General features: G+C 41.8%; 1 protein-coding gene across 1 annotated transcript in view; it reads left to right on the forward strand.

The window, feature by feature from the left end:
* The window catches only part of PDLIM4 (PDZ and LIM domain 4), a 114,910-nt gene that overhangs the window by 33,176 nt on the left and 57,936 nt on the right, over positions 1-23,798 (forward strand). The window contains exon 3 of the mRNA XM_077326893.1: positions 14,376-14,460. Coding sequence (XP_077183008.1) covers positions 14,376-14,460 — 85 coding nt within the window. The remainder of the gene's footprint in view (positions 1-14,375; positions 14,461-23,798) is intronic.

Raw genomic sequence — 23,798 nt, forward strand, 5'->3', positions numbered from 1 at the left:
TTTTGGGCTGTATCAACAGGGGCATCACATCAAAATCACAAGATGTCATAGTCCCATTGTATACTGCACTGGTCAGACCACACCTGGAGTACTGTGTGCAGTTCTGGAGGCCTCACTTCAAGAAGGACGTAGATAAAATTGAATAGGTACAGAGGAGAGCGACGAAGATGATCTGGGGACACGCAGTAATGGGTTTATACTACAAGTACAACGATATAGGGTAGATATCAGGAAAACGTTTTTCACAGTCAGAGTAGTTCAGCAGTGGAATAGGCTGCCTAAGGAGGTGGTGAGTTCCCCCTCACTGGCAGTCTTCAAGCAAAGGTTGGATACACACTTTTCTTGGATGCTTTAGGATGCTTATGGCTGATCCAGCGTTGAGCAGAGGGTTGGACTAGATGACCTGTATGGCCCCTTCCAACTCTATGATTCTATCAGTATTTATAAGAAGCTAAGGCCCAGTTAAAGTACTGAGTTCAGTTCTCCAAGGAATCAGCCTTGGGCTCCGATGCTTCCTTGTTTCTTGTATCCTAATTGTCACCTCTGTTCTCTGGTTTCCTCTAACCATATTTTACAATAACATTTTAACAGGGTGAACATCAGAAGCCAGAATCCTTATATTTTAAAGATGCTCGGAGTATCTTCCACTTCTTCCTGGCATGCTACCTCTTGAGGACTTATGGAATTTAACTTCTCAGGATCATTGATGCCACTCAGGGCACCAAGACCTGCAGTAAGTCTGCCAACCCTAATGTGGTGTCTGGAGATTTTCCAGAATTACAACAAATAATAGCTCTCCTGTTGAAACGGCTGCTTTTGAGGGTGAGATCTGTGGTATTGGACTAAAGTGACCAGAGTTGGAGGGAGGTTAGGTGGGATGTGCCGCTGTGGCACCCTGCCTTCATTCCCTCTCTCCCTCCCCAGCTCACCATCACCTCCCCTCTCCCCCTTCCCTTCCTGGCTCACTGTTGCCTCCCGAGCATGGTGGCGGTTGCGCAGCGGCACTCCTTCCCTTCCCTCCCACCCTGGCTCACCTCACCTTCCGGGCCCAGTGGCGGCAGTGCCCCCCTCCCTCCCGTCTCCCTGTCTCACCTCACCTCCTGAGTGCGGCGGCGGTGGCAGACGCCGTGGGACATTCCGCCAATGGCGCGGGACGTGGGACTTTTGGCGAAAAGTCGGGACCGTCCCGCTGTTTTCGGGTCACATGCTCATTATATATTGGATCCCACTGTAGTCCTCTCTCCATACACTCTGCTCTCCCCAAACTGCACTTGCTGATTTCCCAGACTTGACAATACTAGCCTCTGATACATGGTCCTTTTAATACTGCCATGAAGAGGCAGGCAAGAAAGCAGGGAAGAGTTCTTCCCCAGTTCAGATTATGGAGAACTCTGGTTTAGAAAACTCAGGACAGACATATTTTTATTACGGTCATAGACCAGCAAAGACAAAACTAGCAATTTCGCAGTTACAAAAAATAATGTAGCCAGGAACATGGATTTACTCATAAAATAACAATATATAAAACAGCTTAGACCATAAATCTGTTAAAATATAAATTCAAACTGGTTGGAAATACAGGGAATCGTTCTCATCACAGTTCTCTGGGTCAGTTAAGTTTTAGTCAACTTTCACCGACTTTTCATGGCTGCAGCACAGAGCTTAGCAACACTATATGTGATAGAACAGTTTGTGTCTGTGAGGAGTAGGGAAGTATAAAATTGTCCTGAATGCCCTGTGACTCTATGTAACTATGGTGTACAGCTGAAGGAAGGGCATTGCAGCGAGCAAAAGTAAAGGCCCTCTGGTGACTATATACCTCAAGATTCGCTAAATAAGCCAAGGGAGCTGCGACATATCTATTGTTTTCACTAACAATGAAGGCAGAGTTATTTGCTAAATCATGTTGGTATTCTATATCCACTACTCACTGTCTGATAACCTAGCCTAGTCATAGGCCATCCTAACCAGAAATTCTGAAGAAAATCCCAAGGCTGCAATTTCCCCCCTCAAATATTGTTTCCATGAAGACTGGGGACCATTCTCTACAGCTGGTAGAAATCCGTAATCAACACTGAATATTCCATTGCTGTGTATTGTAGCGTTCCATTATCATTTCATACCTGGCCCAAAACTCCATTTTCCTAGCAGAACTGTTTCTCCTCCAGCATTCCTCACCTCCTTCCGGTTGTTGCCAAGGAGAAATGAAAACGGCACAAACTTCCCTCGCCCCCTCCCACCCCGAGCCTGCCAATCAACCGGACAACCAATCAGCCTCGGCTAGCCACGCAAAGCCCGCCTCCCCCCCCCCCGTCCTTTAAAAAAAAAAACACAATTGCAACACAATTTCATTTGTTCACAGAGGCATTGGTTATCTGTCACAGCTCTGTCTTCAAGTTTTGATAGTTTCACAGCGCAAACTTTTATTTAGAGACTGCTGTGCAAATGTTCCCAAACGGCAGCCCCTTCTCAGAAGCAAAGAGGTGATGCTTTGGGGCCAAAAGATTTGTGAGTGATAGGGAAAATTTATGCCTTGGAGAGTTTATTCCAACTGTGGTCTCTGCCCTTCCCTGGCAGGTAACTTTTCTGGATCTGGCAACCTCACCCCCCATCCCCTTCTAGCAGCCAGGTGTGTGTGTGGGGTAACCAGTAGATTCCAGCCATTCACAAACAAAAAACGGGGGGGGGGGAGTATTTTGCTGGAGTTCTATATGCACTCTCCCAATGAAAAAGAACAAAAAATAAAATGTGACAAATTACAAGGACAGCAGAGTCTGTGATAGAAGGATATTTTATTTTGGAGGGAGTGTGTATGTGTGTGGAGGGGGGTGGATTTCAAACCCACAGTGGAAAGAAGTAACAAACAAAAAAAAATTACCTTTTATTGTTCTTTTTAATTGGACAGAAAGACACAAAAACATGCAAAATACACAGGGAGGTGGTACAGGTTACCCTAGAAGGGGTGGAGGGTAACCTGTAGGTTTCCAGCCATTCACAAACAAAAACTGGGGGGGGGGGGAATGTGAACCCTGCACTTTCCCACAGAGCTCTTTGTTTAGATTGCAAGCATCTTCCGCAATCAGGATAGCTGGCAAACAGAAGTTTGAGTGGTGAGCCAACAGCTATGCATTGCTCCTCTCCTGTACATTTTAAGGAAAATAGTGTCTTGTAATGAAATATGTGACACACGCGGTCACGTATAGATCACTGGGGCTGCCAGATTTTTGAATGGGTTCTGGTTAGTCTAGAAAGTATGCGCTGCTATGCAACATTCCCCATAAAAAAAAAAAACATTCCTGTCCCGTCCCCAGAAGCCATGGAGGCGGGAGCAAGGGAGGGACATCTCCTTAGTGTTACAAAAACTGAAGTCCCCTCCTGACTGTAACTTGGCGGGTGATTGTGGAATCAGTCCTTATATTGCCAAGGTGAATCCCATTTTCCTGATTTCCCTGCTTCCGCTACAAATAGGCAGATGGAGCAAAACTGGAGCAAAACTGGGACGGGAGGCTGACGGTGTCATCTGAACCCATAATTTTAAAGCGACAGCGTCTGGTAATGATTTTGCTGAAATTCCCTTGTGTGAAATGGCCTTGGAAATCATCCTCCATTATCAAAGAAGCTAAGCCACAAGGAAAAAAAGAGATTTTAAGCCAATAATTGAGAATATTTAACCATTGAGAATCTGCATTCCTTTAATCTGCTGCAGTGGCCAACAGAGCCTGTCATGTGGTAGCCCAGAGGTGGCTAAAAATGTCCCAGTCGGCTTCGCTGTGCCTGGCTACCCTGTGGGGCAGACTGGAGCATTGTTTTTATTTTGCAGGAAGGTGGAATTGCATTCCACACATTCATGCAAAATAACCCTTTCTTTGTTTATGACAATGGTATCAAAAATGGAAGTTCTCCTTCAGTTTCTTTTTCCATGGGGAATTGTATATTTGAGTGGATGCTGTTGAGATGGTCCAGAATCAGCACCCCATAAACCAACACTTTGGTTCTAATTAATGGGCATTTGGAACCATGGCAAAGAAGAATTAGTGAACTTTCTAGAAACGTTATGATTCACTTTGTGACTCTCATTACCTGTCATGCTGCATACAATACTTTGAAAATAGAATACCTGCATAAATTATACATAAGTCTTTTGAGTGCCTGTCAAATGAAAAGAAATTTGGTAAGGATTCATCAGGATTCAGATTAAGTGCTGTTGTCAATAAAAAGTCATCTTTGCCTATCATAGCATTAAAATCACCCACAATAATCATTTCAGTGAAGGGGTGGCACAGCTCAAGGTCCCTTGTAAAGGTGCTTAAATGGTCCTAATGGGAATGCAGAGAGGCTTTATCTAAATAAGGAGGGATATACACAATCAATAAATCAAACTTTATTACAGTCATTCAGACCAAGTTATATGAAGTCGATACATAAGAGACCAAAAGAATATGGTCATTTAATGTAATACAATTTAAAACAGATAATAAAATAGAACTTAAAACTATGCTACTTTAGAGCATTGGATTTTTATGGTGGCGGCACAAAACAGCCCGCTGAGTTGTCACCTGGGGGGACTCATCACTTAGCAGCCTCTTTGCTCAATCTACATCATGATGATCTGACAACTTTTTAAGGAGCGGTTCAATCAAGTTGCTACGAATGTCTACATAAGCAGGGCAGTGGAACAATATATGCTCTCTATCAATTTTGCCACTCCCACAAAAACATTGTCTCAGTGTAAGGGGGATGTTCTTATAGTGACCTGTCATGCCCCCACTGCCACCTCCCATCTCTCAGGAGTTGCCACAGCAACCAGGGCCTGCAGCTGAGCCAGCTCTGGCAGAAGGGAGAGGGGCCTCTGAATGTGCAGCAGGGGAAAGCAGCACAAGTCAGCCAGGCTGTTCCCAAGAGGCATCTTTGGTGCATCCGCAGATGCATTCCAGCCCTGACAGCTAGCCTGAGTGACGCAGTAGAAGCAGAAGGGTGATGTTTGCTGAACACCGAAGGAGCCAGAGACTGACTGCAGGCACGCTGTCAAAATAGATGGGGCCCAGCTGGGCTAGCTCCTGGGGTGGATGAGTGAGTCCTCCCCCAGGTGCAGCCAATTAGCTGGGCTGCTTTTAGGAGAGGCAGCAGCAGCTCTTCGGTGTGGGTGCAATCTATGCAGAAACCCTCCTGTCCAGCTTGGATTCCTTGGTTTGCGAACTTCTGACTCCCATCGGCTTCCCTGACTCTTGGCAAATGGCTTTTGACTACGCATCTGGTAATTGGACTGGCTTTGTTGAATATATGTTTATCTGGACTCTGACCTTGGCTTTCCCTCAACTACTCTTTGCTTCGCCCTTAACTCTGCTTGCTTTGATTCCTAACGACTTGGACTGGACTTTGACTTTACTCTGGTGTGGACACTGGCAAGTCTCTGCAGCCCAGGCACCTCCTGCCCCTGGGTGTGGCCAGCTAGGGCAGCATATGACCTTCTACAAGAGCTGAAGGCAAGACGGAACATCTTGCAAGTGTAAATGCCCTTCTTTGTTCATTTATTACCAGCTGAGGCAGATAAGTGGCAGGGGGCAGAACATATCTTGTTTTAACTTGGGTCAAAAAAAGTTGGAGCTTTACTCAGATCCAGTTGATGTTGATTGTCCCATATCCGCTGCTTAACTAATGATGCAGCTTGATCATGAGCTAGTTTGGATAATAAGTGTATGGAGAAGCCCACACTTTGGATTCCTCTGTGGACTGCCTTAGTCCAAGATGATTGGAAGTTGTCATTCAGGGTTAAAGAAACTATACACTGTGGATTATGTATTAATTTCAGCCACATTGCTATTGCTGACAGGCAGATTTTGTCTTGGACCATTAACATTCCTGTTTCCAGATGCACCATGGAGTTGGTTACACAGCATGGAAGTTGGAGAAGTGCACGAAGGAATTTAGACAAGACCCTTTCAAGCTTGAATAGTATCTGATATTGGAGCACCCAAAAATGCACCATAAGTGAGTTGGGCTAGAGATTTAGCGGAGGATAGTTTCAGGGCTGCTGGTATACGGAATCTGCCCTTTGTTCAATAGAATTTCAATATGTTATTTGCTAATCTTTACCCTAGTTCTAATGTATATGAATAATGGATGTTATTTGCTCCAGAAGCTTGAATATATACACCTAAATATTTAAATTTGGTTACTTGTTCAATTTTGTGCCCATTTAGCATCCATTTCTAGATTTTGGACATTTGCCAAATGCCATGGCCTTGGTCTTCTGGTAGTTAATTTCAAGATGTTCTTTTTCGCAATGTAGGGCAAGTTTTTTAAGCATTCGCCTAATCCCTATGGGTGTTTTTGAAAGAAGAACTACATCATCAGCATAAAGCAGTATAGGGATCGGGCAATCAGCTAATATTGGGGGATGCAAGTCTGAATCTTGAAACACTTGGATCACATCATTTATATAGAAGTTAAAAAGTGCAGGAGCTAAGACACAGCCTTGCCTGATACCTTTAAAGGTATTAATTGGGTCAGTTAAATGTTCTTGTTTGCTACATCTTAACCTAAAAGCCGTGTTCTGTTAGATCTAATAAGAATCAGAAGCCTTTGATCAATTGAAGTAGATTCTAGCTTTTCCCAGAGACGAGCTGTGGAAATAGAGTCAAATGCTACTTTGAAGTCTACAAAGCCAGCTTATAGTGAGGCGGGACTAGTAGAGGTATATTTCTCTATTAGATGCTGGATAGTTAAACAATGATCCAAGGTGGATGCTCCTTCCCTAAATCCAGCTTGCTCCCTCCCAATCAGCTTTTCCTGATCTAGCCAGAGGGATAGTTTGTCTAAAAGGTGTTTAGCATAGATTTTACTAGGAACATTAAGTAGACTAATTGGTCGATAATTTGTTGGATTCTTCCGATTTCCTTTTTTATAGAAGGGTACTATAATAGCTGTTGGGGATCTGTCCTGTTGTGTTGATATAGGAAAACAAGGCTGCCAAAAGTGGAGCCCATCAATCGTCATTATTTTTAATTAGTTCAGGAGGAATCCCATCTAGTTCGGGGGCCTTTCTGCACCTCAGCTGCTGGATGAGTGACTTTACTTCACTGCAAGAGACTGGAGGCCACTCTGCTATACTCATTAATAAACATGGACCATAATGGCAATTTGGATCTTTATAGAGATTTTGAAAATATGCTACCCACATATGTGGAGAAATATGGATGTCAATCGAGATCTATCTCTGGAATCAATGCCAGAGGTCAGTTTCCAGGAGAGGTAGTTATTTTTATATTTTAGAGATTGTATGAAGGTTTTCCACAATTCTTTACTGTATTGGCGGATGACACACAGCTCTATCTCCTAATGGATGGCCAAATGTTTGGAAGCCGTAGCTGGATGATTAGAGCAGAGTTGCCTGAAACTCGATCCCTCATGACAGAAGTCCTGTGGCTGGGCAGGAAGGTGACAGATTTGGAAGTACCTACCCACCTTGGCTGGGGAGCAGCTCAACATTGCACCCTCTGCCAGGAATTTGGGAGTTGATCTGGATGCCTCCCTTTCTATGGAGGCTGTCTCAGTTCTACAGGGCCTGCAAAATGGAGCTCTTCCACCATGTTTTTGGTTGAGGACAGGGTAAGGAAGATCTGGTCCCATAATTGATGTGTGAGATCGTGTCTCCCCTGAAATATTTGTTATCAGAAGGTCTGTGAGCCAAAGGGTGGGAGAGTGTTGTCGCCACCAGGGTGTGGTTGTAATCAGGGGTTTTAATGTTATTACTGGGGTTTTATGATTGTTCTATGGGGGTTTTATTGTGGGGTAGATTTTTCCATTGTGAACTGCCACGAGCCATTTGGGACTGGTAGTACAGAAGTTGAAATATAAATAAATAAGTTAATAAATTTGCTCCACCAACCTATTTATGAATTACAGCCCTCACACACTGTTCTACACAAGGCCGCCAACAGGGAGCTTCTAGTTAGAGCTATTCTTAGAGAACTGAAAGCCTGATTGTCAAATTCATATTGTTTCCACTGTGTCTATGCATGGATGAAATGTGTATTCTTTAAAATGTGCTTTTTTACCAAGTGAGGAAAACTATTTCAATTGTCTCTACCACTGATAGGGGCAAGTAGATTCATGTATATCTTGCATCATTAGTAGTCACCAACAGCCTGGCCTTTAAAAAAGGAGCCTGAACCTGGAATCTTCTACACACATTTTTGTGAACCGTGCTGTTGACAAATTCTTTTCCTTCAACATCTGTTATAAACTTACCATTTTAGACTTTCTTGGACATTTCAGAGTGATAAATAGAACCAATTACTTTACATTGGCTCAACAAAGAAGACACAGAAGCCTGCAGGTTGATTTATAATCCATATTGCACGATTAAAATTTCAATAACTCCCTTCACTTATTTTTCCCCACTTTAAACAGAGGAAGTGTGCTGATCCTAATATACGTTATTTTACCCTATAACTTCCTGCCCTTGGATCTGAAAGCCCCAAGTCCTAACATCTGCTGCCTTTCATGGTAATGTCTAGGTAATTTTTCATATGTTACATCAGTAGCCACAAATGAATCATTTCCATACACTGGCTGTGGTTAGGAACTGGTCAGAATTTCCCCTCAGCTTCAGATCAGAACAAATGGACTAGTGTTTTGTTATTATCTACCACACCGTGCTAGCATTTACAAGTATTTATAGTTCATATATCCATGATGTAATAACGGCCTTAAAATCAGTGGAAGTGTGATCCTTGGCCAACTCACACGTTGTACTCTTCAGTATATATCTAAGATGAACACATGATGCTGCCTTATATTGAGTGAGACCATCAAGGTCAGTATTGTCTGCACATACTAGCTGTGGATCTCCAAAGTTTTAGGCAGATGTCTTTTACATCACCAGTTTGGTGTTGTGGTTAGGAGTGTGGACTTCTAATCTGGGGAGCCGGGTTCGATTCTGCATTCCCCCACATGCAGCCAGCTGGGTGACCTTGCGCTTGCCATGGCACTGATAAAGCTGTTCTGACTGGGCAGTAATATCAAGGATCTCTCAGCCTCACCCACCTCACAGGGTGTCTGTTGTGGGAAGAGGAAAGGGAAGGCGACTTTAAGCTGCTTTGAGACTCCTTCGTGTAGAGAAAAGTGGCATATAAGAACCAACTCTTCTTCTTCTTCCCCGACCATGTTTTTCTTAAAAGAGACTGAGCTTGAGACCTTCTTCATGCAAAGCAGATGATCTACTACAGTAGTGGTCCCCAACCTTTTTATCACTGGGGTCTGGTCAACACTTGACAATTTTACTGAGGCCCGGGGGGAGGTAGTCTTTTGCTGAGGGACATTACCGCCTGAGACCCTGCTCCACTTGCTTTCCCCCTGGCGCTCCTGACTTCTCGCCACCCACTGGGGGGAGCTGCGCAGTGCCACGCTGAGGGGCAGCCCCAGCCATGGCAGCTGCTAGAGAGCACCAAAGGTGAGCCACGGCAGAGTGGCAGGGCAGCCCCCGAAGCAGCAGCTGGGGAGGAGGACGAGGAGGAGCCGCGAACCAGTACCAACTGATCCACGGACCGGTACCGACCCCCGGACCTGGGGTTGAGGACCACTGTACTACAGATTTGTAGTCCCTCTCCACTTTTAGATTAAACATGTTTATCCAGTAACCCACAAATATGATTGGTAGTGGTGACCATAAATCACTTGAAATATTTATCTCCAGATGACGAGCCAACATATCTGGGTTGTCAGCAATTTGCTACAAACTCAAAATGTGGAGAAGAATCTCAGTATGCCAAGCATTCCTTTCCTTCAAGTTCTCTCCAAACATGAATACTTTTAGGGGATAGAGCTGCTATTATATTTACACTTTTACATGTAAACCTGGCTATGTCTCTGTGTCATGTGTGAATGGGCCTAACTAGTTAGAGAGTTTGGTATAGTTTCCTTACACACACACCCCCCTTTTATGTTTGAACTACAGTGCATACCAGGCAGTCTCCCACCTAGGCAATGAACTGATTCAAACTTGAAGGCACCACAGTTGTTGATGCTGTTTTCTGGGACCTTCTGTAAGTTGTTACTGCTGTTACTGCTTTCTGGGACCTTCCATAAGTGAACAGAGAATATTAGACAGTATGTGGTTTAGAATTACTATAGTCAGAAGTATAGTAGCAATAAGAATAAGCTTCATTCTTTTGAAAATGGTTTAACAACCATTCCTTATTTGGCTATAAAAGTTTGCTCTATCCCTTCTGGAAAAGGATTATCAGTCACAGTGCTATATCCTTTTTTTCTTGCACAGCTATACTGGGCCTCACAAATCTTTTTTCCCAAGAATGTACAGAAGAAAAACTATATCTCTCTTCAGCATCAGGTTCAAGTGTACAGCTTTGCTTCGCTATATTATCTGCCTTGGTTGCAAAAAAAATATGCTCTTATTCAAAGCTCTGTTTTCTGGCAATGGTCGTTAGTAACATACAGGTTAAAGGTAAAGGTAAAGGTATCCCCTGTGCAAGCACCGAGTCATGTCTGACCCTTGGGGTGACGCCCTCTAGCGTTTTCATGGCAGACTCAATACGGGGTGGTTTGCCAGTGCCTTCCCCAGTCATTACCGTTTACCCCCCAGCAAGCTGGGTACTCATTTTACCGACCTCGGAAGGATGGAAGGCTGAGTCAACCTTGAGCCGGCTGCTGGGATTGAACTCCCAGCCTTATGGGCAAAGCTTTCAGACGGCTGCCTTACCACTCTGCGCCACAAGAGGCTCTAACATACAGGTTAAGAAAATATAAATAAAACTCTGTTTTAAGAATGTATAGGTATAAAAACGTGTAGAAACAAATGGTGAAATATGGTAACTTAGGGTTTCAGTACCTGAAGAGGAGAATGCTAATGAAAGATGTAGGATACTACAGTATAATGTACACGCTCTAAGATATAAAGGCACATGGCTATATCATATATCTTCATGCCAAGAATGTGATGGCTGCCATTTGGTGTTTCACCATCAAGAATGGCTGTTTGCTTAACCATCACATCCCTTTTACTCTTACTATATTAAAATCAAACCACAGGACATCCTGATTGTGGATCTTTTTAGGCAAGTGTAATCTGGACTTAAAAATGGTTTGTAGCATGCTGTCAATGGCTGCCATAGCTATCAGATACCAGCAGCATTTCAGAGATCTCTAAAGAAAGCCAGTGATGGCAACTGTGTATTAGATGAGTGTCTTTTCCCTCATATTTCACTATTGTTGACTAGAGTTGGTCATAGGGACAATATCACTCTTGTCTTGGCCTCCCTACAATGGTTTTCTATTTGTTCCTTGGCACAATTTAAAGTTCTGGTCTTGGCCTTCAAAACCTTGTATGGATTGGGACCAACATACCTGAAGGACTGCTAGATCCCTTATTTTATTTATTTGCTTGCTTCACTTGTACCCAGCTTTTATTCCCAATGGAGAGCCAAAGTGGCTTACACCATTATCCTCTCTTCCATTTTATCTTCACAACACCCCTGTGAGGTAGGTGAGACTGAGGGCATATGACTAGGCCAAGTCATATGATTCCCACTCCTCCACATGCAGCCAGTTGGGTGACGTTGGGCCAGTTACAGCTCTCATAGCTCCCTCAGCCCCCTCTACCTCACATGATATCTGTTGTGGAATAAGGAAGGATAGGTGATTGTAAACCGCTTTGAGACTCCTTTGGGTAGTAAAAAGTGGAATACAAAAGAACATCTCTTCTTCTACTGTTATCTTTAGAAGCTTTGCTTCAAGTGCCCTTTTCTTCTGAGTTCAGGCAGGTGGTAACTTGGGAGACAGCCTTCTCAGTCATGGCACCAAAGTTTGGGTACTCTTCCCAGTGTGGTATAGTGGTTAGAAGCAGTAGCTTCTAATCTGGCAAGCCGTGTTTCATTCCCCACACTTTCACATGCAGCCAGTTGGGTGACCTTGGGCTTGTCAGAGCCCTGATAGTGCTGTTCTGACCAAGCAGCCCTGTCAGGACTCTCTCAGCCTCACCTACCTCACAGGGTGTCTGTTGTGGGGAGAGGAAGGAAAGGTAATTGTAAGTCACTTTGAGATTCTTTCAGGCAGTGAAAAGTGGGATATAAAAAAACCTTTTCTTCTGTTATGATCATTTATCAGGGGTCTTCGATAACTATCCAAGTTAAAAGTTTCAGTCTTGATTGCTCTGTGCAAATACCAGACAAATTATGTGATGCCACTATGAAATGAGTGATTTACACCCGTCGCCATTCCGAACCCAGAAAATGTAGTCAAAGGGTTACCTATTGCAGACGCAATTTTTTTTTTAGCATCCAGCATTCCAGCAGCAAACCAGCAAACATCCTCCATTTTAAAGCGCTAGCTGGGGAATCCACAAAAGTGGATTCCCCCAACTATATTGCATGAGCGGGAGGAGAGCAACCAGCAACCACTAGCGAAATGCCTGTGCATAACCAAAGTGTCCAGAAGTAGTGTGATCTCCATCTCCAGTGCCAGCAATCATGCCCACCTCCCTTTCCCTTCTTCCTGGAACAGGGCTTTTTTTTTTGTAGCAAGCTGCCTGGAGCAACGAATACACATTGGTCCATAGAGGCAGAACAAAAAAAATTCCCTCCCACAAGTTGGCACACAAAGCATGCCTCTCAACCCCCCCCCCAGGGAAAAAAATTACTTCTGTTAATTTTCAAATGTCAAACTTCCAAAATGGGCTGGCATTAAACTATGCACTATGCATCTATAATTATATGCATAGGCATAGCAATGGAGTAGTTTTACTTTTTTTAAAAAAAGATTTCTTTCCCTTTAAAGCTAAGAGAAATCTGATTGGCTGGTTGTCTGGTTGTCATGATTGACAGGCAGGGGGAGTCTTGCTGGTATTGTGAGTCCCTCTTCACAGCCATTTTAATCAGCTTTGTGGAGTGCCTGGAAGTGTCAGAAAGTGGAAGAAGAAAGTGAGAGAGCAAGGAGGTGAGAATGGTGGCTGGCTTGTTTTTTTATAGCGTTAAGCAATTGTGGCTGCTTAACACTATGTTTTTAGAGGTGCGGAATGGCCCTAAGTCACCACAAAGGGGGCATTCAGTGATTTTATATTCAGATTTTTAGATAGAAGCATCAGCTACTGGATTAATAAATTACCTGTAATGGTGAGTTATCATGGTTTTATCTTAAGGTATTTTAAATGCTTAATATGTATTTTAATATCTTTTATTAAACTTTTGTTTTATTTTTATGGATTTTTTTTTGGGCTGAGTCTTATTTGTGGATACAATAAAGACTGTGATGGTGGTGGTGGTGATGAAATACAAGTAGTGATAAGCATTTGAGTTGCCCTGTTCAATAAAATGCAAAATTAAACACCGAACTGTATGAGATATCATTCAAATTGTTCTAAACCTGCAGAAGTATTCTAGTGACAATATTTCCAAAGATGCTAAAAACTCCTATGTACTAATTCCATGGTTAATTTTTTTACTTGCCCTTTATTCCCTTATAAATGCCAGAACCAGGGGCGACTAAACTGGCTCTCTGGATGTCTATGGACTATGATTACCATGAACCCGAGCCAGCTCTATGTTGGTAAACTAAATTAATCTGCGATTTTGAGAAGATTAGGAATTATGTTCAGTAAAAGATTCTGGTCTGCAGTAGTGAGCTGTAACTACCGGGGGAAAAACTTCATAACATTTTCCAAAATATCATGTGTAAGACTGTTAAGGCAGAATGGAAAGTTCTGTGCTTTGCACAGAAAAGTCGTGATTCTTCCCTCAATTCTTTAATTTACTAAAATGAGAAATACAGAGTTTACCAAGCCACAATGTCTAAATCCTTAGAATGAAAGTGTAGCCAAAATCAGTGCAACCCCAAGCAATCCTGACCTCCCCCTGCCCAAACCCATAGAGTGACTTGGAGTTTGTGTGTGGTATAATTAAAATCCAATTTAGTGAGGCACCTACAATGAATTGAAACATAATAAGACAATAAATCTCTAATCATAAACTGAGTAGGGAGGTATGAAAAGTAAAGGGTTCATACAAGCCCAGCAGCAAGCTGTGTTTGTTCATAATCGGAACTTAATGACAATGCTTTGTGACTTCTAAATGCAACCTAGTTTCTTAATCATAGAAAGTAAGTAAATTTCTTCATGCCAGTTTTTCTGTTGGATGTATTTTAGAGCAATGGGAGATAAACTATTAAATGAAGTAGAAGAATAGGATATATCCAGCATTTATTCAGGAAATGTGTACATTTCAGTGTATTATGAAATGTACTCCAAAATGTAGTACCATTTTTATCATATCAAGATCTTTATCATATTGAGATTATATTTACTGCACAGTTTACAAGCTATATTATTACACAGTAAACTTTTGACTTTGGGTTTTTCATTGCAGGGCTGAAAACAAAGTTTGGTCACCTAATATTTTAGAAGATGGAAAAGCACAAGCTTACCGAGTCAATATAGAACCAGAACCACAGGTATGTTTACTTTCTGAATCTCTTATAGCAGCAGTAGCAAAGACCAATTGGCACCCTCTTTCTCCCCCACCCCCTTAGGATGTGGTATTGAGGGGTGGTTTAGTTAAGGCTTGAGTTTTTTCCCACATCTTGGTTTATTGTGATTTAATTGTGCGTATTGTTGTTTTTGTGGGTTTTAAAGTATGGTTTTATTGGGGCTTTTATCTGCTGTAACTCGCCTCGAGCCTCCAGGGAGAGGCGAATAACAAATTTTGATGATGATGATGATGATGATGATGATGATGATGATGATGATGATGATGATGATAACTGGGGGGAATTTCCCCAATAGCCTGGGATAGCTTATTTCGTTAGGGCTATTAGAATGTACAATATACTTTGTATACAACATGACTGGTGTATATTCTTCTATGTAGTTTTTATTCTTGTAAAGATAAGTACAATCAGCCTTGGTCAGTATTTGGATGGGAGACCTTCAGGGAATACCAGGGTCTCCAGCACCTTTGAACATTTCTGGTCTTGAAAACTGTATGAGGTTGCCATAAATTAGCTGGAACCTGTCATCTGTTTTGTCCCAGCTGCTGGCCCAATTTATCCAAGACCTGTTATAGGATGTGATGATTCCAACTCATTTTATGGTCATTTTGAAGGATCATGAAATCATGACTCAGACACCCACACAAAAATTAGGGTAGGTGCTTCAGGCTCTCTAACTAATGAAATTGCAGTAAGGAAAGGGGTAAAGCAGGGGTGTGTATTATCCCCTCTGCTTTTCAATATTTATATTAACGATATAGTTCAAAGACGATATAGTTCAAAGACTATCGGGCCCAGAATTCGTACCCCCTTCTGTTGGTCAGCAAAAGGTCTCTATCCTGCTTTATATAGATGACATGGTCCTGGTTTCCCTTACAAGAGTTGGTCTGAAAAAGCTACTTAACTTGGGTACTTATTGTAAGGAAGAGTCCCTTTCCATCAACTACACAAAAACAAATTATGGTTGTTGGGAAAAGACCTAAAAATGTATTTGGAGTATAAACAATATTCCTATAGAACAGTGTAGTACAGTTAAATATTTTGGAATCACTTACAGTGAGACCCTAAACTGGAATGCCCACCTTGCAACTATAAATGCCTCTGGTCTAAAAATCATTGGAGCCATTCTGAGATTTTATTATACCAGGGGAAGATTTCTAGTTGACCCAGCTCTAAAGCTCTTTGCAGCCAAGGTCATTCCTCACCTACTATATGGCATTGACATCTGGGACTGGAAAGAACAAATAATCAATAGCTTGGAGCCCATTCAGAACTTTTTCTTCAGATTTATCCTGGCTCTTCCAAAAGGGTCTCCTGCAGCCCTCACTCAAAGCCTGTGCCCACTTAGCTATTCTGAAATCTTTCTGATTTACATGATTGGGTGTTCAAAGCTGACTCACTGATTGACCACTGTATCCATCTGTGGAGGACCTTCCCCACTATGTTTTGGCTTGTCCCCTATACTCCGAACCCAGGGGCAAATTCCTTGCCAAGTTATTACCAAACTCACACCCTATTTCAGATTTTAACAAAGTCACCTATCTGTTACCAGGTGTCGACCCCTATATCTCATATAGGGTGGCACTTTTTGCTCTGGCTGCCAGGAAGATTCGAGCTAATGCATTTTTACAGGAGCCCCCACCTTGATACACCATTTTATTCCTTTTATTGTAACTTAGTAGTCCATGTTTACATTTTTAGGTACACAATATTGGAGAAATATTGTTTTATTTATTTATATTTGTGCCATATTGTTTTAATTGTGTTTTGTAATGGCCTTTGGCTACATACAATAAATGTTATCGTATCGTATCATGAAATCATGTCCCTCATTTAATTTTTGGCATGCTCGGATAGTTCTGACATGTCTCTTACGTCATCTCTTGTAATCATGGTTGTTTCTCCTCCTTTTGATACACACGCTTTTTGCTGTTGGTGTTCTAGCATTGTTTACACGCGTGTCTGCCTATTTGTTGCTCCAGGAAGTCAGCCATTTTTTAAAAAGTAATTATCCTCCCTGGGAACAAGGGAGAGGGAGGTGGGAGCAAGGGCAGGCAGGACGCTGCGGATGACTTCAGCACATTTGAGCCTCCATATCTTCCTTCTGCTGGTTGCCTGCTGGTTGTTCTCTGTAATCTAGTGTTTTTTACGGTGGGGAAACCACTTTTTGGGATTCCCAGAGAAGCACTTTAAAATGGAGGATGTAGTGAGCAGTTTGCTGCCCAGACATGGGATGTGGGCAACATCATGGGGAGGGGGCAGAATATAGCATCTTCATTAGGTGAGCATTAAGCCAGATTTATGGTGTGCGGAAATGCCCTTGGTTTCTCCAAAAAAGTTGTGTTTTAAGTTTACAGTTGTAGAGATATTATAAATAAAAACTAATAGTGTTCTAAAAGGCAAATCTTTAAAGAAGGGAGTATGTTGCCTCTTCCATGGAGGAAAGAAAGCCATTACTCCGCCCTCCCAAATCTGCAATATGGGACTGATATAATACTGGCTCGCTACACAGCTCTGAGCATTCTGAAATACTATATATAAATTGTTTTAATTTGTCTCACTATCTTTATTATAAGCTCCATTTAGAAGCTTATAACTATGACCACAGCAGAGGTATTTCTTTTTTAGAAAACAAAGAATGCCTGTGCCATTGAAGAAAGGACTGAATTGCTAGAAATGCTCTTGTGCTTTGTTTCTTATAGAATGTTAGTCAAAATACATCCATATGGTGTTGATAAAAGAACGGTGATGTTTGCTTTCTTGACCACTTGCATATTGTCAGATTTGACAGTTTGCTGGCAAAGCAAAGACTGAAAACTCATGTTTCAGGATGTAAGGTCAGACTCTGTTCTTGATAATTGACAGTAGTTGCAGATTCTTGGTCATTAGGGGGGAAATTTTAAAAGGACTGCTCCAAAATGGGGTTTTCATAGCCATAGAGCAGTTAAGAGACCTCCATGAAATGCTGAGCCTGAGGGGCTGTTTATATGACATATTTGGTGATATTGAGACATGACTCATTTAAAAATAAAACAACTGTGGAAGAAGGAACCATTGCAAAATGGGCTAGTGAGAAAAAACTGGAACCCATTTTACTTTGATTTATGTTTTCATGTCTATAACTATGACATCACAGATATGAAAATAATATCTATTGAATATTAATTATTGAAGTTATTCATTTTTCCAGTAAATTGGAACAATTATAAACAAAAACAGATTAGCTTTTTGATAGCCAACTGGTCAAATTTTTCTATTTTCAATACTTCCATTTGACCAGCCCTCTTTTGCACACTCAAAATGAGTACTGGCAGCTTCATGAAGATTCAAAGAGCAGAAAATATAGCAAAGGTTGGGGAGTTTAGAAATATACCATGGAGTTTTTTATAATAAGGTCACTGATTCATTTCCTACTATTCAATGGATTCTGATGAATTCAGTCTTAAGTTTCTTTAGCAAATGTCCTTGATCATAAAGCAGTTATTAGTACCTGACATTTAGCAATCTGATGCCTTTGACCACATCTTCATCAGGAAAGTATGGAAACCAGAGAAAGCAGCTTAGAGCTACTTGTGTAAGATCCATCTCATTCTGTGATCTTGACAAAATAAGAAGCTACCCTTAATTGAGCCAATCACACCTCCTACATAAAGCCAAAAACAGAAATTAGAATCTTTTCATTCTTCCTTTTTGGAGTTCTTTGTGTCCGTAATGATAGGATTAATGTCATGCTAAACTAACGTGCATTTAGCCAAACTGGTTTTCTGTATGGCAGGATTCTGTTATCAGGAGAGCTACAAAACTATGCTTAAAATCGAATATGAATTTTCAAAGCATGTAACTCTACAATATACCAAGTAATATAAAATTTAATTTGGGGATAATACAATATAGCATGTTTTCAATCATAACTTTCTTAAAGAAAAGGTTAACAAAGCAAGGAGTTATAAATGAGCTATGACATTTCTGAAATAAATGGCAGGTTGGTAGATGCCACAAAACCAATTTAGAAGCAAATTCCTGGTTCAGTCATGAAAACTGAACGAGCCTAATTATCCCTGCTGCATTTCATGTGAAAACCAGCACTTAGACTGCTGCAGCAGGAGGTTTACTACAACATATCTTTGCTTTGCTAAGTGTAATTGGTTACATATGTATTGAACATATTTTTAAAAGCAAAGCTTTAAAATCCAAATACTTTACAATACTTTCTTGTACTTTAAGGATGCTTTACTTGAAATTTGGCAGTCAGCTGAAATTGCTCTGCACATTTGGTTTCCCTCAGTTCATCATGATGAGTCAGTCATATGTTAAGTGGCACACAAGAGCATTTCTTGCACGTCACTGAAAAGCTATCCTAAATATGGATGAGACTGGTAGTGTGTTTAAAGTGAGTTTGTGACCATTGTACCTAGTATCCGATCTAAAATTTGGCAGAAAATCTTTGGGATGTACCATATGCAGTCTTATGCTTAGAATCTGGCCAGGGTTTAATTGAAACAAAAGTGTAGCTATTAACTGTCAAGTATTGTCTGCAGCTACATCATAATTCAGACCTCCTGAGTCTGACTTTTCAAATGTTTGAAGAATCTAATTCTTCAAATTGGCTGGTCCATATTGAAACCAAAATTAGGTCTTTAGGCATTGTACTGGACTCTATATTCCCTCTTTTGGCATCTGAGGCCTTCCAAGCTATAAAACGCAGGCTCTTAGACACTGAGGCTCAAAATAGTAGTGCAGCTAATTAGACCTGCCCCCACCCCCCCGAATTTGGGGATTCCACCTAAAGTAGGCCAGATAGCCCCTTACTTATACCATCTTCTAACTCCAAACCATCAGAGTGCTTTCTCTCTGACCAGTTGCAATGCCCGACCCTCAGCAATCCTCCTAGGAAGATTGCAAAAAGTGCCATTTTCAGATAGGTACTGTCCTTGTCAAATAAGCAATATCAAAACAGTCCTACATGTTTTCTTCTGTTGTCTTTTTTACATAAGTCTACTTAGAACACTTTTGAGCCTTGTTTTGATAAATAAGCAGGGACTTGCCAGCCATGTTAAGGTTTCCCTCCTGGATAACACCAACACAGAAATAACAGAAAAGGTGGCCAAATATTTGCTAGGTGCCATTAAAATGCATCTGGACTGTTGTTAAGGACAATTTGTTGTATATTTATCAATTCATATGTGGATTTTATGTATTTACCGTATTTGCCGGCGTATAAGGCGACTGGGCGTATAAGACGACCCCCCAACATTTCCACTCAAAATATGGAGTGAGCCCAGTGGGGGGGAGCCGCTCGCCGCCCGCCGCTCGCCGCCGCTCGCGGCGCTGCTCACCCAGTGGGGGGGAGCCGCTCGCCGCCGCTCGCCACCCGCCGCCCGCCGCCGCTCGCCGCCCGCCGCCCGCCCTGCTCACCCAGTGGGGGGGAGCCGCTCGCCGCCGCTCGCCGCCGCTTGCGGCTCGCCTGAAGTGCACCCGGCGTATAAGACGGCCCCCCCACTTGGAGGCATGTTTTTCAGAGGAAAAAAGCCGTCTTATACGCCGGCAAATACGGTATCTTGTCTTTTACTTAATTTTGCTGTTATGTATATTTATTACATTTCCAACTGTAATACTGTTTTTATATGCCAATAACGGATTTGGATTTAGATTTGGATCACGGTACCTTCAGTACATAGTCTGTTTAACATGCATACGGAACCAATTGATCGACATATGGTTATATCAACCTTTCTCAACTTTTTTGCCATTGAGAAACCCTGAAATCCTAAAACATTCTTCAGGCTTCAAGAAACCCTGGAAGTGATGTCACTGACTATACCTCCCTACCACACCTCCAGAAGTCACATATCACCAGAAGTGACATCACCCAAACATTCCTGTCCGATGTGACATCATGCTCCATCATCTTCCCAACACCAGAAACAGCCCAGTGGCTTACTCCACTGGGCTGGAAACAGGGCTGGGGCAAGTATTCGCCACTCAGTTGCTCCTTGCCCCTCCCCCATGCAGTTAAATTAAAATGAAAGTACTTGCCTCTCTGGACTCCAGTCACTACCACATGCAATGAACCTTGGCCTGCAAGGATTTTTATGACTGGGGCCACTCACTTTTCCACTCTCTTTGGGCCTATCATTGGCCATTCTGGAAGGAGGACAGGTCAACATAACCATATATGGTCATATCACGCAATTAATTTTTTTTATTTTAAAATATATTTAAAATTAATTAACTCCCATACAATCGGAGAACCCTTCTACAGCCAACAAGAAACCTCAGGTTTCACCAAACCCCAGCTGAGAAAGCCTGGGTTATATGGATGGTTTGCTTGCTGTTCACTTATTTTGACTCCAGAAACCTAAGATCTTATTTTTGACTGACTCCATAGCATTTTCTAGTGAAAAAGAGTAGAACCTGACAGCAGGGCCTGTGGGGCTCTCAGCTATCATGTTGAAAGGGCTGCAGGCAATTTCAGCATGCCAGATCGCTCTGCCCCCTTCCAAAGGAAAGGAAATGATCTGGCACACTGAAAAGGCTTTCAGCCATTTTGGCCTGACATTGGGGCCCACTGCAAGCAATTTTAGTAAGCTGGATCGCTTCTCTTCCTTAGAAAAGGGTATGTGTGTGATGATGGTCCTCTTGGTTTTCAGGTCAAAAGGACTGCAAGCCATTTCAGCCTCTCATTGACTGGCCTAAACCAGACCAGTTCATTTTGGAGGGTTTGGGTCATCTGTGTTTGAGTGTTCTATTCAAGAACATCTCAAAACCCTGAATCGCCCTAGTTATGAATGAAACAATCTAGACTGACATTTTGTATGCACTTAGTATTAAGCTCAGTGAAATGCTGATTAGCATGTTGAGAAGCAATGGTATTTTTTGTTTGGATAATCCACACACTTGGGATCTGAGCAGCAGTACTGGCTAGCTAAATAACTTCCCTGAATGTCCAATCCAGAAACCATATCATTTATTTAGCAGTTATCCTTGTAAGTTTCTCTAAAGTATCATGTTCAGAGCACTGTCTGTAAAAGGATAATGCGTAAAATAAGACATCAGAGTATATAATCTGTCTTTACTTCCTTTCTTCTTTATTTCTTTTGGAATGGAAGACTATAAATGCTGTAAATCAATACATTAATTAGATACCTCATAGATCCTAAATATTTTTCTAGCTTCTTTTTTATAATGTTATTTTTTTGTAAAATATGCAAAGGACATCACTGTACAAAATTATGTACATATTCAGTATATAATAATATTTGTTTTGTAAAGTATTGCCTGGTGCATTTTTCCAGTAATGCAACCTACCTAAACAACCATCTATGGTTACAATTCTGATACCTCAGTTTGTGGAATATAGTGTTTTAAAAGGCCAGTCCTTAATAACATTTCCAAATTGTTATTTAAAAATCTTTGAAGTAAGTAAACCATTCCAGGGTTTCTGGACTGAACATTCAGGGAGGTTCTTTAATTTGAGCAACGAAGATCAGCTTGAGCAAAAGCTCTGTTAATTTCACTGTTCGTTTTAACAGTGGTTAATTTTAACAACAGTTCTGTGATGAGTTGGGCTGTCCTCATCATCACAGTTTTGTTTGACAAGCAAACAGATGGCCAGGGCCTCAGCAAACATCATTAATGTTGCTTGATGGGTGGAAATCTCTCTCCCCTGTCTGTGGAATGTAGTACATTACATCCCACCCTTCCTCCAAGGAGATAGAGAGGTGTGTGTAACATGCTTCATTCCCTCCTTCTTTATATCCTCATAACAACCCTGTGTGGTAGTATGGGCAGAGACATAGTGAATGACCCAGACATTCTAGAAGTTCCTTGGCAAGTGGGCATTTGAACCCAGCATCCCAAGTTCCAGTCTCAAATGCTGCATACCATACCACACTGGTATAGTGACACCCAATTAGAGTTTGAGGAAGGAAAAACAAAGAAAAAGAATCTGAAAACAGATGGAGAAGGCAGAATTAGAATCGGAGTGTTGTAGGTTTTTTAGTGGAATTGGCTGAAATGATCAAGAATCTGGGGCATGACCAGTGGAAGGGCAGCCTGTGTCCATGCTCATACATCTCTAAAGGAAACAGATTATAAGTACAGTGTAAACCTTCCATCTCCTGCAGTGTTCATCTTCACATCTTTCCAGTCAGGGCAGGATGGCAAATATAATGCAATTATAAGCTTGAATCAAGGTATTTCCTATCACAAAAATCCTTTTGGAGGATTTTGTTGTTGTTACAATAAGCTTTATTTTTTTTACAAAAAAGATTTTAAACATTTTGAAACTGTGATATCAAAAAGAATTGTTTACTTTAATAAGGTGCATAGCAAAAGTGTGTGTGTGTACTTTTAGAAGAACAAGGGATGAGATAATACCCTGGCACAATTTTAGACTCCCCATCATATGGGAACGCCAAGCATGTCTGAGGACTGATTTAATGGCCAAAACATGCAGAAGCAAAACAGCTACTGTTATTCAAATCAACCATGAATGGAAAGAATTTGTACAGGGTTCTTCCCTGTCCTCCCCTCTCCATTCAGTTCAAAAGGTATTACTATTTGGAAGACAACTGAGTCCTTCAGATCCAAATTGCTAGTGAGAAAGTAGACAGAAAACACCAAGAAATGTTTTCTCCTTCATAAAATCACAATGTTGTGTTTACTGTGAAATCAGAGAAGTTAGCATCACATAATTGATGTGAAATGAATGAATGAATTTTAAAAATGTCATTTAGGCTATAATTGATTACAGTAGTTTTTATAGCAGGACCTGTATTTTATTGCTTTATACCATTTCAGGTTGATGCTCTTACTAGGACAAATCACTTATCAGGATGTTGTCACATTAAACAAATTTAAGTCCAATAGCACCTTTAAGACCAACAAAGATTTATTCGTGAGCTTTCAAGTGCATGCACACTTCCTCAGACTACATGAATAACCATCATAACTGTAGAGATATAAAGCAAAAGCAAATTGTGGCAAATAAGTCTTTGTGAACTATAACTGAACTCAAAAGGACTGATGATTAGCTGTTTTACCAAAGAATGATCATATGGCTTAACTAGCTTCAAAGCCTGTTCCTAAGGCCTTGAAAGGGCCCCGTCCCCTGGCCCCCTCCCAGGCAGCTTAAGGTGGCTTTGGGCTGCAGCTCGCAGCTGGATCAAGCGGGGTGGGGGCTCATTAGCAGGGCCAGGACAGAGCTCCTTAGCAGGCTGGGAGGCCTTCGTTAGCAGGCTCAGCCTAGCAGGCCAAGAGGCCCTCGTTAGCAGGCCCTCCACCACAACCCTTTGCCCAGG

Source organism: Paroedura picta, chromosome 3 (assembly GCF_049243985.1).
Source record: "Paroedura picta isolate Pp20150507F chromosome 3, Ppicta_v3.0, whole genome shotgun sequence".
NCBI lineage: Eukaryota > Metazoa > Chordata > Lepidosauria > Squamata > Gekkonidae > Paroedura > Paroedura picta.